Genomic DNA, 16,623 nt, shown 5'->3' with positions numbered 1-16,623 from the left:
GTCATAGGGCAGCGGAGCGCCTGGTCGATTCAAATTTACGCATTGCGACTGTTGTGCTGCATCGCGTGCGCTCGGTTCGGCTTCATAGCGGCACAAGGCTTCCCATTCCCGTTGCAAACGGCCTTTGTTGCGCAAGTGATCTTCCATGTAAGACTACATAGAGAGAGAGAGAGAGAGAGAGAGACAAAGGGAAAGTAAATTAAAAAAATGCTGGAGCACTTCCTCAAACTTCCAACTTCAACTCACCAACACCATATGTCCGGTCGAGATATCCATATTTGTCAGCGCCGGTTCCTCGCTCCATGAAGAGGTGCTCGAACGCGACGAGGGCGGGCGATCATTTTCCTTACTCAACGACATTATACGACCGCTTGGCACCGGCTCTGGCGCACTGCCCTTGCCCGCCATGCGTGCACGACACAAATCCTGATAGTCTTTGCTGCAACTCTCTGCGCCAGCAACGCCTGACTGGAGACCACCCAACTTGTCGCGTTTCTTATCGTGTCGCTTAATCAGTATTAGCGTGACGAAGATAACAATGAACGCAGCAGCGCCAGCACCGGCAAACATGTAAGCCATAATGTGTGTCACATCGGGTCCCTGCTCGGCAAGTTCAATGCGCGACGCTGTAACGCCATCCAAATCGTCCTTGATTTTGTCGCCAACGCCAGCATGGAGTACCGTGACGCCTATGCGGCGTAGGATGTTATTCTTGACGCCACGATTGTCGTTAATAATGCGCGCTATATCGGCGGCGGTCTTGTGTTCGGGGTTGTTTGAGTCCACCCGGAAAGAGACTTCGTGCGGTTGAACGCTGTGGAGAGAAGAGAAGAGCAAAGAACGATTATTTTTCAAGCAGAGGGAGCTAAGGTGAAATGTGACTTACGTTAAATAGGTGAAGTATCCTTGCATGTGTAGTATATTGGCCAGTTCGTTCATGATGCGCACACCGTCACTCCAGCTGTCGATGCTGCAAAGGTAACACAAAAAAGGCGTATACAATGTACAATGGCTATAAGTACTGCGTGGCACTTACGGGTTCTTAACGAACACATGCGCAAATTCAGTGTCGACAGTGTGCGGAGCATGATCTTCATCGGAATGTTCCTTCAGCACCTTCTTCATTTTGCTGCTCTCCTTACTGCCTCTAATATGCGCCGGCAACACCTCTTTGTTCTCTGCCTTCACACCTTCACCGGTCTTATTGAGTTTTCCCGCTGACTCTACGGCATTTGGCGGCGGTCCGATCATTGGTCCCGGTTTTTTCACATCCAAACGCTCGTGTCGCGTAAAACCGAACATGCTGGCGAGTATTTCACGTGCTTTGGCTTTGCGTACCTCCTCCTCATCCTCGGGCACATAGACTAGACCTCCCTCTGTAAAGACTGGTCTCGGCTTCTGTGCATTACGCGCATAAGTGTTTGAGGATAGCATCGCTTCCTCTTCGAACGGCGTCAATGAGTTGCGTATGAGACTCTCCTCGAAAGCCATTTGCTTGCGTTCGGATTCGCTGGCATCGTCTGGACTTGTGCGTTTGTAGCCCGGCAACAACAGAGTATCGGTTTCATCTATGGCGTTTTCACTGAAATCCCGCGCCAATAATGGCTCCTGTTGTAAACCTTGCTCGGCTGCCAACTCGCGGAAGAATGAACTTTGCACTGGTTTGCCATTATCTGCGCTGGCCTTCTTGCCTGAGACGCGTTTGAAGGAGGCAAAATGTTCGGGGAAGTACAGATCATTGGAGTCATTCGACAGCTCATCGGGCACATAAATCGGCGCTGGTGGCGGTGGTGTTGGTGCCTTCGCCGCAGCTTCCCGTTCGCGCTCAACCACTTGCTCCAACTTTTCTATCGCGCTGCTCGGGTTGCGTTGATATGGCTGCGGATCCGGCTCAGAGGCGGCCAAAATCTGGTAGAGTTCCAAACGATTACGCGCGGCATTCGCCTGTGCTGCTGCTGCTTCGATTTCGGCTGCGCGTTCCATTTGTTCACGTTGTGCGCGCGCTCGTTCCTTCTCTAATAAGACATCCATTACATTCGGTGCCGTTTGAGGAAGAGGATCCTGTGCATCTAATTTACCGAAATGCGCCAGTTCGAGTGGATCATGACGGAGCTGACGGTCCTGCAGTTGCAACTCATGCAGTATGGTGTTGAGGCTGTTGCCTTCTCTAAGCGGATGTTGCTTCTTCAGCGGTGGATAGAAGTAACCTTCGTCAACATAATCCTCCTCGGGTGGTGCGAAGCGTACGAATGCCATAGCGCCAGCGGGGTCGATATCGGTTGGTGTGGGTGCGAGGTTTGCGCAAAGGTTCGGTGGTAGCTGAGTCTGTTTCTGGAGCGAGTAGAGGGTACCCTGAATGCGACATTGCACGTAGGGGTGATCCCAGCCGAGTCCGGCACCTTGCAACTCCTCCAACATGGTGGCGAGGGTGCGAGATTGATCCTCCGTAAGGGGTGTTCTGCGTGAAGCGAGGGAGTAGACAGAGGAAAAGATAATTAAATTTTCTCTTTCAGAATTGGTAGATGAGAATGAATAAAGGATGGTGAAGAGGGTCGTGAATATTGACACTGAAATGAGGGAAGTACTTACTTTTCAATGTCCTCAACATCTACGCCAGTTGTCGGTATGCATTTTCCAAAGATGTTATCTGTTGTAGAAGAACGTAAGAAAATTTGAATTGCGCGGATACTTTTCATTGATACGACTACTCGAGTTAACAAGCGATATGTTCTTTGTGCTATCTTAATATTTTCAACGGCAACAATATTAATGGAGAGGCCGAGAAGGAAAGTGCGCAGTTTGACGAAGCCACTCTCCGAGAGTTAGGTTAGGTAAGGAAGGCAGCGACAGTTAAAGTTCACTCAGATTTTGCATTATGATGCCCAGGCGCGAGTTTCCCCAGACCTATCCCTAAAAGTTTTTAAATCATCCTGACTCTCGGCCGAACTCTAGTAGACAATCTAATGCCGTAGTCCTTATATATATATTTATATTACTCGTCTGCAAGATCCGTTATTCAGGGCTCCGAACCTGTTCGGTTAACATTCTCCTAAGAAGCCAAATTTTTGGGTTTATAATAATAGGTTGGCGGTTAATAAGTTAGACTTTGGCCGAGTTTCTCCCCCGACTTGTGGCGACCGTCTTTATCCATGGAAAGCACGGGAAACTTTTCAAAAAGTTCCTCAGTAGAGTAACCCTAAGTATGACGAGGTACGAATAGTAATAGCGCGCTTGAAAAACAACAAAGCTGCTGGAGCTGAGAGCCTGCCAGCTGAGCTATTCAAGTACGGCGGCGAGGAGTTGATAAGGTGCATGCATCAACTCATATGCAGAATATGATCAGATGAACCGATGACTGGAATTTAAGTGTGCTCTGCCTAATCCACAAAAAAGGCGACCCCGCCATTCGCGCCAACTACCGCGGGATCAGCCTTCTAGGCATAGGTTACAAGGTCTTATCGAGCGTATTGTGTGAAAGGCTGAATCCCACCGTCAACGAACTGATTGGGCCTTATCAGCGTGGCTTTAGACCTGGCAAATCCACCATAGACCAGGAATTCATAATATGCCAAATTTTGGAAACGACTCGCGAGAAAAGGATCGACCATCTATTTGTCGACTTCAAAGCCACTTTCGAGGGCACTAAAAGGAGTTGCCTATACGCTGCGATATCTGAATTCGGCATCCCAGAATTGGGAGATACCTCTCCGCTTTAATCGGATGTTGGAGAAGATAATAAGAGTTGCCGAACTGAACCGCTCAGGAACAATTTACCTTTTTCCAAGATGGATAAGGAAGCAAAGCGATTGGGTCTGGTGGTAAACAAGGACAAGACGAAGTATCTCCTGTCATTAAGCAAACAGTCAGCTCATTCGCGTCTTGGCACCAACGTCACTGTTGATAGTCATAATTTAGAGATATAAGAGCATTTCTGGACACCGACGCCTCAGCTCTAAAATCTGCTGTGCTAGTAGAGAAAAAAAGAGACCTCACTGCGATGGAGAGATCAGGTGGAAAGGGACTTGCCTTCGCTTGGCATTTCCAATTGATGTCGGTTGTCACAGAAGAGAAACAACTGGCCTGCTTTCTTGAACTCGGCCAAAATCGCTTAGGCGGTTACAGTGCCAAATAAGAAGAAGTACGAGTAGAGTACATACATACTTATATACATACATACCTATCGTCACCTGAAATGCGAAAAGCCGTGAATAATAAAATTTGTTTTTTTTTTCAAAAATTGGTGTGGGGACCTGCAATTCGATGTAATACATCATAATCAATCAAAAAGGTAATTTAAGAATTTTTGTTATTTAGTTACAGCCTTTTGCAATTCAGGTGACAATATGTAGAATCAATATTTTTGCAGTGCAAAAAAACACAATTCTTAGAAAAGTTTGCTTTTTAAAAATTGAACTTACCATCGAAACAGACTTCGCTACCCTGAAGGCAAAGCGTCCGCACAAAATGACAGCCTGCAAGAAAAAAAAAACAAAAAAAAACGAAATAAATTAGAAAACATGATATAAGCCGAAAGCTTTTAGTACATTCATTCAAAGAGCTATTTTTATTTAGAAAAAGAAAAGTGTTAAATCACTGTGCATACAGAGCTTTTGTGTGCGGTTGAATAAATTAAGTGAAATGATAAATTGTTCTATTAAGCGAATTATATTCCTTTTATTTATAATTTATTTTGACTTTTATGCTTACATAGGAAGTGGGAAAAGTCACAGCTGCTGGTTTTACTCAGTATTGTTTCCAAATATTTTTTTTTGATTTTATATAATGTAATAATGTATTATTGCAAAGGAAAAAATTCCCCAATTTGCACGCATTGTATTAAAAGTGCCAGCTAAAGTAATGTTTGCCAAAATTTTCCTTTGTGCATGCACCATTTCTAGAAGAGTAATTTATAATCTGAAAAAAAAAAAAAAACGGATCAGCAACCAGCCAGCCAGCCAGCCAGTCACAAACCAACCACAATTCCACCGCAATTTGGCTTAAGTAAAGACCACAAAGTGTTAACTAACGTATCTTTGAAATATTGTATCTAAAGCACTCTAAGCAATTATAAGCGTACACTCGCGCGTAACAAACGTCAAAGCTTGAATGGGCGATGACGCTTCGCACAATCCCACGCGCGTTAATGCATCAAAAGCGTGAAAGGCGAAGCCAAAAAAGCAGGCGGCATCAGAACTTACTGACTTACATACACACACACATTTCATTGCTTTCAACTTTCGGCGCCTACACATCCCCCTATATTCGTCATATTCACTAGCGCGCACAAAGTGAAAACCTACATTGAACACCTACACACATGTTCGCACAGCGACAAGCATGACCGTGCATGTACGAGCACTCTCTCCCTCAGTGGCACTGTTGTAACTATTGTTGCTTTAAATGTTTTGTATGTTTTGTAATGAATCATGTATCATGTGTGAGCGTGTTTGCTGTTGAAAGCATTTTCGGAAGTCCTTCAGTTCTAAAAGCGTACAACAATAACAATACACCAACGACGCGTCATGGCTATTCTTGTGGCTTCAGCGCGCTTCGTTGAGTGTTCTTTGCTGATAAAGGATTTGATATGTGGTGCGTAGGCATATATATTTGCGAATGTATGCTTCTTTGTGTTTGTGCTCATGAATGCGTATGTATGTATGTATGTGGTGCAGGCTTTGTTAATCTTATCCACCTTTGATGCGTTGCGGCGCCAAAAAGCGTGCTTTGTTCCACCGGAAAATGTACAGCGATGACAGTTTGACGCAGGCGTGAGTTTTTAGTTTGTTGCTTTGCGAGTGGTGTGTGCTGAGTGGCAGTTTAATTGAGGTGTTTTGTTATTGGGTAATTTAGAGAATCGGATGCTAATGTTCGACCTAAAATGGGATTTCTTTTGTATGTTTTCATCAATGGAGAAAAAAGATAATATCATTTAATTATCTTAATATTTGCCACTTCGGTCGATAGCCTAGACCCCTCGAGTCTGGCAATGCTCTTATGATCTTATCGTTAGAGATGGTTGTCGTTATACTAGTTACCACAAACGATACCGTAATCGTATCAGAACGGTTATTGTTAAAGCTATTGCTATCGTTATCTTTACAGTTTTCTGTAAAGTTATACTTTTTACTATCATATTCGTTATTTCTAACGGGATCGTTAAAAGAATCGATACCGTTGGTGCTATTGTTATAATTTTAATTATCGTGATCGATATCATAATCGGTATTGTTGAAGTTGCCGCTATCGTTATCGTTTTATTTTTGTCGTTATCGTTATCTTATGCGATATTGGTATTGGTAAGCATCTCGGGAAAATTGGAAAATTATTTGTGCCAAAAGGTCTTCACCGTTCATTGTTATCACTATTAGTATGCATGTATCAAAAATCGAGTATACAGTTATCAGAATCGATATCGTCAAAATTATCAGTTATTTTTAATGCCATCAGTTACCGTTAAAATTATTGCTATCGTTAGTTTTACCATTATCGTTATTTGTATTATGTAACGATGACTTTATTGCTATCGTAATATTTATTTCTATCGTCAGTATTGCCAGAATTCTCTAAGTAGGATATCGTTCTCTAAGTAATCATCGTTAAAGTCGCGTTATCATTATCTTTTTAGTTATGGTAATCGTTGTAAGTACCATTAGATATCATTATCGTTATAATTTTAACTATTTTGATCGAGCCTAGAATCGCTATCGCTGAAGTTATCGTTATCGTTATCATTATTGTTGTTGTTAAAACCTTCATTATTGTTTTCTATATAGTTAAAGTACTCGTTAACGTTTTCGTTAATGTTATCGTTATCGATGTCTCTATCGTTTTTACTCGTTATCTTGACGTCCAATTGAAATTCAATTTGCATTCGCATGTTACATATCAAAAGTGACAGAAAACCAATATACAATCCAACTCACTGAACGAAATTCTGGTCTAGAGCTGTCATTGCTATTTTGTATTGGATATATATGTATGCACATTAGGGTGGTATAAAAAAAAATGCATATGAAAAATTAAAGTCGGAATTGTAATGCTATATCGAAAAAAAATTTACCCACACTTTTTTAATTTGAAAACTAAAAATATTTAGAGTTCGCTTAAAGCGCTCATAATTTTCCAAGTACTTTATATAGGAAAAAACAACTTTTCGTAGAAATGGTTTAGAATTCTTGAAAATCAATATTTTTTGATCGAAAAATCTGTCTCTTTTCAGGAGATTACCAGTAATAACACCCAATTGTTTATTTAACCACTTTTTCATAGCAACTATATTTCGTAGGTCCGCCAAAATGCCCAGAAAAAGCAATGAAAGACCAATAGAAAATCGTTGGTATTAAAAAATGGTTAAATTTAAATTGGGTATTATTATTGGAAGCCTCCTGAAGAGAACCATAGTTTTCCGATCGAAAAATATTGATTTTCAAGAATTCTATGCCACTTCTACGAAAACTTGTTTTTTTCCCCATATAAAATACATAGACTTTATTCTTCTTGGACCACCCTAATATACATATGTACATATGCACATACTATATTCTTGCTTACGACCCTTCACACACATACATATGTACATCTCTTTCATTTCTTCTGTTTCACTTTTAATTACCCTGCATTGCTTCGTTATCTTTGCTCTGTCTTTTCCCCAAATACCAGTAATACCCAGATAAAAAAAAATAAAAAATCCACGTCACTCATACGCCTCGGCGCCTTTTTATGATCACCACAGTCATTGACGTCAGTTTCCCTTTGGCCTACGCATTTTGTTACTTCCAGCTGCACCTAATACACATTTTGACTTTTATTTTGTATTTTTGTTTTTTTGCTTTTACAGCTGCTCCCCGCTTCCTTCCGCTTTTTTCGCTTTCATCATTGTCAGCAAACATCCTGCCGTGACATGGCCGTGTCATTGCCAAAAAAAAAAAAGTTACTTTTATGATTGTCTTGTTGCGTTGCTTTCAACAACAAAACATACGATAACATTCCCTTGTGGATATTTTTTGCGGAACATCACCTATGTTTGCTATACAAAAAATAAATTTGTCTGTTTGCATGCCCTCTAATATAACCTCGTATACATACATACATACATACATACACAATTATTAATATGCCCGGTATGTATGTATGTACGCAAGTTTGCATGTGAAATTCTCATTTGCTACGGTTATTTAGTCTAATTTTCATAATTCAGTGCGAATCAAAGCTTTTAATTGTTGCTAATCTCTGGGGTGAGAAGTGTGAAAGTTAGATAATCTTGTGTACAGAAAATGTTTAACCGTTAAATTATGATGAATTTGAAATTTAAATTGCGGGTAAGGAATTCATAAGTAGATCGAGTTCATTATTTAGTTTTTTATATTTCTGTAGGAATTATCAAAATAAAAACTAGGAGATAACTCAAATTGGTCACACCAGAACAGACTAGAGGTTAAACTCTTCAAAATAGAACTGGTTTGGTTCGCAAGAAAAAAAAAAATCCCGCTGATGAGATTACCAAAGTTGGGTATGAAAAAGTTCTTTTCGTCGTTGAAAAGGTCTGCATAACAATATTTCAAAAGTTGATCAACGAATCTCAGTTATGAGATTTTTGGATGTATTTTCAAATCGGTTAAGCTCATGTTGGTTGGATTAAGTGGATTGTCACCGGCCTGGTGACCAGCAATTAGCAAGTTTGTCATTTTGATTCAACAACTCGTGCAACCTACAGCCATTTGGTGGCTTAAATATATTTCCAATTAGGTTTTATAATTTACGTGGGAAACCTCAGTTTATTTTTGTGAGGCACTTAATATGTATATGTACATAAGTATGTAGACCGGTGGTGGGCACCGGCCTGCCCGCTGGCAAAGCTCTTTCAAATTTAGAATACACTATGAATGCCAGTGCTGACGAAATTCGGCCATTTTCAAGTTTTTTAAGATTCTTGGAAAGGTTTTGTAATTTACCTTGTCGTTTAACTTATAAGGTACATAATTACTTACCGGAAAATCTGCTTTGGAACTTAATCGTGAGAACAATTTTTTTATGTCTTTGAAGGAATTTGGCAGGACTTTGGTAGGACTTGGAATAGATCCGATACATTCCAGTTCAAAAACACTAAAATCCGATAACTCAACTAAATAGGATAACTCGACTAATTTCTATAAATTTCGCTACATATCGATAACTGTGTGACAAATTTCGATAACTCGTTAGACGCTGGTAACACGATAAAATTCGATAAGCAGTGATAGCTCGATAAACGTATATAACCTTGAAATTTCGATAACTCGATATATTTTGAAAATTCCAAAAGCTTCGTTTCGATAAATCGAAAAATTTTAGTAAATCAATAAATAACGATAATTCGATATGTTCAAAGAACTTGAGGCATTACGATAATTCGATAACCTTTGTTAATTTGATAAATTTCATTAACTTGACAAATTTCGAAAATCCCATAAATTTGTATATATAGCTCGTTAACTATCCGCACATTTTTACAACTAATTTTCTGTGTCTATACATACATTTTGAAAGCGCAATAAACATTGACCAATTTGAATAATTCAATAAACATGGATAATTCGATAAATTTCGATAACCATAAACTTCGATGAATCAATTAATTTCGGTAACTTGATAACTTTCGATAACTAAATTTTTATGGCAGAATTTATTTCGATTCTTATCGATAAATTTCAATAAATTTTCTTTTTACCCCAATTGATATCCAATTCTCATTGCTTTCCTTTCCATCTTTATCTTCAATTTTGCCTTCACTTGTGTTTGTCTAAATCGCTATCATTTATTTTTTCATCATCACATTTATCATTATTACAAAGTTTTTTTTTTTTTAAATACGAAGTAAAATAAATGCGGTTGCAACAACAAATATACGCAAATACGGAAATTTTTAAACGACGACTTTGCCCGTAATTTTCAACCAATTTCGAAACTTTTCTCATCTACATATAAATACCTTTCCAATGTTGTTTTTGGTTTTGAATATGGTTCGGTAGAATCGCCAAACGAACGGAGACAAAATTTTTGTTTGCGTATTAATATATCGATTTAGCATAGAAAGCTTGAAAGGGCTTTGCCCGCGGGCAAGCTGATGCCCACCACCACCCATAATGAAACCTAAAAATTGTCTGAAATAATATTTGATACATCCACATGTAAGGTACAAGAAGCATAAATTATAAGACATTTGACATTCAATTAATAAGGGAATAATGTTCTTCTTCTTCTTTGCCAACTGACGCCAATTAAAGGAATATTACAAGCCGATTAGTTTACTGCGACAAATCAAAGAAATAATTGAGCTGAACTTCTTCTAGACAACATTTTCGAGCAGGCAGTTTATACAATTGATTCGTTTAGATTTGTTGGAAACGCCTTTTCTCGAATTGACATTAATGCTTACGATTACTATAGGATTAATTTAGGAAGCATAGCAGAGCAAATTGGATTTTAACAAGTATTTATTAAAGTTAATGTTTGCCATTAAATTGATTTTGAATAGGAATTTACATGGAGAATAATTCCTTTCGTTGCGAATACTAATTTGAACTGCGCTAAAATTACCATTTCAAGTAAAAAAAACGAAACGAAAGAAAATTCTCTGAAGCAGCTTTTATCTTAATTAGTAATTACTCACAATACTTGGGTTGCATATGTACATAGCTATGTACATACATACATTTCATGCTTCTCGAAACTCAACATATATCCCTTTCTTTTTTTCTAAAGCTTTTTCCCTGCAGTTAAGCGTTCGTTTGTTTTTTTTTTTTTTTTGTGTACCAGCATTCTTTGGATATTAATTCTGCCTGCACTTTATGGCCCTTTCGTCACCTCTTGTGACGTGCGTTTGTATTTTGAGTTTTTCCCCAGCAGGCGGCTTACAGCACAGCTTGTCAGCTTGTCATTTCAACACTCCCATTGCGTGTGTTGGTTGGCACGTTGGTTATGCAACCTTGACTACCAGACTAATTGCTGTTCGCACAAAAACACACACCCGCATTTCTGATGCTAACAATATGACTCTACATACAAGTACTAAATGTATACCTGTAACAAAGCTAAATACATGCCAGCGAACAGCGACTAATAATTGTGTTTCAGCTCCAAATGCGTCGTTCACATGGCATCGCATGCGCGCCCCATGATGACTCGAATACGCTTGTTAAACAGCACTCATTTAGTTTACAATGTTGAATGTACTTTACATACTTTCATACATACAAATGTAGTATTACTAAACACAACACAACAACAACATACATTGCGGCGAGGATATATAGAACGACTCGCATTTACAAGAAGGCGCGCGCGTATTTCTAGTTACCTACTTTGTGCGTTTTATGCAGGCGTCTAATTGCTGTGTTTTACGTTTACCGCCTTGTTCCGTGTTGTGTGTTTTCATTGCCGCCTACTTGCTGCTAGCCCCGCTTGCCTACCTTCACATTGCCATTTTAGCTTTCTCCATCAACACTGTCGGTTGTTTGTTTGTTGGTGTTTTTTTGTACGCTTGACATCGCTTTGATGTCAAATACAAAAGTTGGTGACATTCTGATAGCGCAACCGTAGCGTAAACTGTGTTGCTCATTTCTGCCACAGGTGGCAAATTGTTATATGCAAATTTGTTGCTAGTAATTATATACACGCGTATTTATGTATGTTTATGCACAAGTATAGAATTACGCACGAATTATGCTCGTTGATTGCATTGATTAAAAGTCATATTTGTTTTGATAATAGCTACATACAGTCCTCGATGGGCTTTGTGCCTTGCAGTCCTTCCAACAGTGGATGGCGAGAATGTATTTAATGAAGTTCAATTAAGTTGTCACATGAATTCTATGCAAGGACAGTTCGATCCAGGGTACAAATATTGAAGTTTTCTCATAACACTTGTAGGCATTGCAAAAAATAAAGTTGGATATGAAAGTTCACACACATTGGTCGGAGAGGCCATGTTTTACGCGAATAGGTTTGTTTTAAAGTTGTGTTAAATTAGCCAGCATAAAGCCATTCTTATTCAGAAATGCCCAACGAACTCAAAACCGATTAATATTTTCAACAATAAATATCCACTTTGAATCTGCTTAATTCAACGAATGTGACATGTTCTAACGTTTATGTGTTGGGAGATTCCTTAACAATTTTCTTGTGGAAATTGTTGATTATAACAGTAACTGAGGGTTTGAGGATACCTCTCACGCATGAAACATAATGATTTCTTTACTTTAATCGAGCAGGTTATTTCTAAAATTTTATTTTTTTTTTCAGAAAGGTATAACTAAGGAGTAGGGCCGAGTAGGACCTACATTGCTTTACCGAAAGGTAATTCAAGGGGTCCTTTAATGTTCTACGTAAAGAAAAGTCTCGCATATTGGCGCCAAAAAGAGTGGCGGCTATTGTTATTTCTCTAGACTAGTGATTCCCAAAGTGGTCCAGGTGGACGCCCAGGGGTCCACGGCAGACTCGTCGGAGGTCTACGTTGGCGTGAAAAATATATGGGGGTCCATGAGTTGTAAGTGGGGTTCCACGAAAATGCGTCTTGTTTCGATAGTAAATAACCAAAATGGTTGTTTCATAGCCTCTTTATTTAACTTTAATTCTTTTGAGTGGTGTACAGTGCTCATCACGCATTGCTGCACTTACCGTAACTTTGTGTTTTCAAACGTGGGAAAGCCTTAAAGGCCACCTTCGCACTAAAAAGAACCGGATGTTGGTATAACACTGAGTGGGGCGTGGCGGAAATTTCTGGCGGCAGGGATTTAAGAAATTTCGTATTTTCAATGCTACAGGATAGGTCGCCACCATTACCTTTGTTGAAGAGATTCTATAATGTTGAGTTCCCCGAGACTGAATGCTGGTTTAATTCCATCACTGAGACCGGACTCACACATTGTGGAATCCCTAAAACTGACTCTGGATCATGATCTGGGGTCTTTTTCGAAGTTAATGGGGCTAAGCTTCTCTTTTCTGTACGGAAATATGCTTCGGTCTTCCATGCTCAAAGCCATGGCCTAGGTGGAGGGGAAGGAGTTTACGTGTCTGCAGTGACAACCAAGCTGCACTTAAGGTATTGGCCAACCCTCTAACTACTTATAAACTAGTTCGGCAATGCAAGTCTCGACAAGTTATGGTCGTAAACATAACGAGCTTGCTTTACTCTGGGTGCCAGTTCACTCAGGAGTACCTGGTAATGAGACATCTGATCATTTGGCTGGAATTGGCTCAGACCAGACATTCCTCGGTCCGCAACCAGTTTTAGAAGACCCACTTTCGGCCATCGAAGCAACCATCAGAAACTGGGTGAGTACTTCGCTCAGCAATGACTGGGTGGCATCCTTCCTTCTTCTTTAATTTAAATTTAGATTTTGCAGAAAATATCAGTTTTAATTTCATTTAATGTTTAGAAACTTATTTTATTTTTTCCTTTAACCAACAACCACATGATCAAGTGAATTGCAGCGGAATAGCAGCGCTTGATTGTAGTTGGCTTAGCAAAGTGAAATAGTGGAAAATAAGCAACAAGAATTAACAAGACAAACTTAGCACAGTGCGTCGGCAACTGGCTGAGCCAGTGGTGATCGTCGGTTCGAATCCTACTGAAAGAAGTCTGATGAGGAAATGTGGTGATTTCCGAAATAGCTATCACTTCTATCATTTTTTCAAATTATTGTTGCTTTTCCACAATAAGTTTTCACTTAAAACGGCCTCAAGCTCATAAAACTTGTTGAATATAATTTTTTCCTTTAATTCAATTTTTTTCTTTTTTGAATTAACTTTTTTTTAGTTTTCGGATTTTACTGTTTTAAAAAGAAGTATATTTTTTTTTTAATTTCATTTAGATTTTAGGAATCTATTTGATTAACTTTTTTTTAAATTTTAATAATTTTTTTTTTAATTTGAGTTTTTAGTTTTGATTGTTCGAAGAAATGTTTTTTGTTTTTTCATTTCATTTCATTTTCAATTTGATTTGGCTTAATTTCAGTTATTTTTACTAATTATATTTGTTTTTTTCTTTAATTTTACATTATAAGATTTTATTGTTTTAAAAGTAAGACATTTTTTAAATTCATATATTTAATTTTTAGGAACTTATTTTTTTTTCTTTTTTCAGTTTAATTTTTTAATAAAATTTTCTTTTATTTTTTATTGTTTTCAAAAGAAAAATATTTTCTTTTTATTTAGTTTTTAGAAAGTTGTTTCATTAATTTTTTTTGTTAAATTTAATTTAATATATATATTTTTTAAATTTAATTTTAATTCAATTTTTAGAAAATGTATCGTTAAAAGCCAATTAAAATAACGCTAAGACCCCCTCGTTAGTAGATATTTCAATAATGGTGATCTCGTTTTTTCCAGAAAATGTTGCCCTTGACCGGGGTTTCGGCTTTTGGACCCCATTATGATTTGGAAATGATCTCAAATTGGCATCCACTATATCCAATCCATTATATCAATTAAAAACTAAATACTTATGAATAAAATGGAAAGAAGAGGGTTGCTTAAAGAGTATTCTTTATGTAGATATAGTAAGAACATACTATGTATGTACATATGTATGTGTGTTGTTGCTTTCGCTAGAGACCTCTAAGGCGTTACCAGTTTCTTAATGGTATTTTATGAATAAATACATGCAAATGTATGTACATATGTACACAAATATTTATGTTGATTGAAATTTCGTCTATGTCGGTCTTCAATTTCGTATTGAGCTTTTATGTTTTTATGTCCACTTGTTGAATGAATATAAAATTTTCGCGCTTGGTTAATTTCCGATATCCGTAATGACGTACAAAAAGAAACGTTATTTGCTAAATAACTACGACTATTTACTATGAATTCAAACAAATATTTGTTTTGATATTTATTTATATAGTAGTGTTTCAGTTTCTCATCAAAGAAAAAAGATGCAAAAAAATGCTCGAAGAGAAGTGGTTAAGAGTGCAAACCTAAGAGCTGAATGAATGACAATATTTGCGCCGATTGTTTATTTTTATTACTTTGCGTTTCTGTGCTTGACAACACGACAATATTGAAAAATGTCTTTGGCTATCGGCCTACCATACGATTCACGAGGCCATCGGTGTCAAGCCAGAGTGATGAGTTTATGTCAAATTTAAATTACTTTTGCTTTTAAAGCAGATCAACAAGAAAATGCATAATGGAATAAGAATAAATTCTATTAGACAGTGGATAAATGTTTAGAGCGAAGAGCGAACAATGGATTTATGTGGTTTGACACCATGGTGAGATTACAAAGTGAAAGCAATGGCTTGGAATTGCAGTTGAAGTGGAAGTGAAATTGTGAAGGGATTTGCCAAATAAGAAACCAGCTGAGATAAGTGCGAAGAAATTCAAACAAGCTAACAAAATAAATACCAACACCACATTAAACGAAGTGAAAGAAAATCAAGACTAAATACTTGGAATTTGCATACATTCAAATTCATTACTTTCTTTGGGGGCAACAAATAAATTTGCTTTGCCTGAAATAGTATTCCACAATATTATCTTATTGCCATTAATTTCGCAAAATACAATTTCATTTCATTTTGCGTCTCTAATTTACAATTTTAATTTGGAAAATTTCACTTGAAAAATATTTCTTTTCATTTTCGATTTACATATTAATTGGCAAGTCCCAGAAATATCTTTGATTCGGATTTGAAATTGAAATTCCAAGCATGGCGCCATACATACAAAAAAAAAAAAAACACCAAATCACCGAGCGGAAGATGGAAAATTTAGTGTCACACGCACATGTCTGTATGTACATACATAAGTAGGTATGTCTGTATAGTGCATTAGCATTTACCCAGAAATAAATAAGTGAAAAGGTTATTTATGCGCATCCTGCTTGCTGTATGTAGCCTTATCCTCCGGCGTCGAAGCTAACCCATAGCCCGGTAGTAATTTCCTGCCTCTGCTTAAAGTAAACACACAAGTACATAGCATTTGTTCCTTCGTTTTGTATAATTTTGTGCGTTCATTTGGTTTCTATTTGCCACACACTAAATGCCCAAGGAAGAGCAAGTAAAGTTCTCGAAAGCATTTGCTGGACTTTAGGTGGGGCCCCCAAACACAGCTGGGCACTACGGGTACGCATTACAAATAACAGTGAACGTGACACAAATTAATTGCTTTGGTGCTACAATTTTGCCACACATACATACATACATACATACATACAAATGTACATACCGATATGCGAGGCGCTTTATATCTTCATTTTGATTTTCTATGGAAAAAAATGTACAAGCAAAGGCAAGCAAGCAAGCCGGGATAGACAAAAACTAATTAAGAGCTATGCCAAAAGAAAATAATGAAAAAGAAGCCGGATGACGACAAGTACATAGATTGAAGACCAGGATTAAGGGCAGGTTAGGTTGGCGGGGGGGGGGGGGGGGGGGCGTTGTGCGACAGCAGTAGCAGTGCTAATGACGTTGGCCCTTGCAGCTGGCGACACAAGTAATATCCTGCAAGAAAATAGGGTAGTTAAAAAACGCTTGCTGGAAAATGAGCAGCTTAGTGGAGGAAGCAGCAGAGGAATGTGGAAAAAGCGGTGATAATTTTGCAATAAGCGGAAATCGAAACTGTAAACGTAGCTAATTTTTT

The 16,623-nt window shown here is 38.2% G+C and overlaps 1 protein-coding gene across 1 annotated transcript in view; it reads right to left on the bottom strand.

The window, feature by feature from the left end:
- The window catches only part of LOC118742072 (receptor-type tyrosine-protein phosphatase N2-like), a gene marked incomplete at its 3' end in the record, with an annotated part of 108,950 nt that continues 92,327 nt past the window's right edge, over window positions 1–16,623 (bottom strand). Inside the window, exons 3-8 of the mRNA XM_036474040.1 lie at window positions 4,419–4,472; window positions 2,590–2,647; window positions 1,037–2,458; window positions 887–970; window positions 247–814; window positions 1–153 (exon numbers count right to left, since the gene is read on the bottom strand). Of these exons, the coding sequence (XP_036329933.1) occupies window positions 1–153; window positions 247–814; window positions 887–970; window positions 1,037–2,458; window positions 2,590–2,647; window positions 4,419–4,472 (2,339 nt within the window). The remainder of the gene's footprint in view (window positions 154–246; window positions 815–886; window positions 971–1,036; window positions 2,459–2,589; window positions 2,648–4,418; window positions 4,473–16,623) is intronic.

This window comes from Rhagoletis pomonella, unplaced genomic scaffold (assembly GCF_013731165.1).
Source record: "Rhagoletis pomonella isolate Grant_MI unplaced genomic scaffold, Rhpom_1.0 Rhpom_scaffold_00006, whole genome shotgun sequence".
NCBI lineage: Eukaryota > Metazoa > Arthropoda > Insecta > Diptera > Tephritidae > Rhagoletis > Rhagoletis pomonella.
This window is presented reverse-complemented; position numbering and strand designations above follow the sequence as displayed.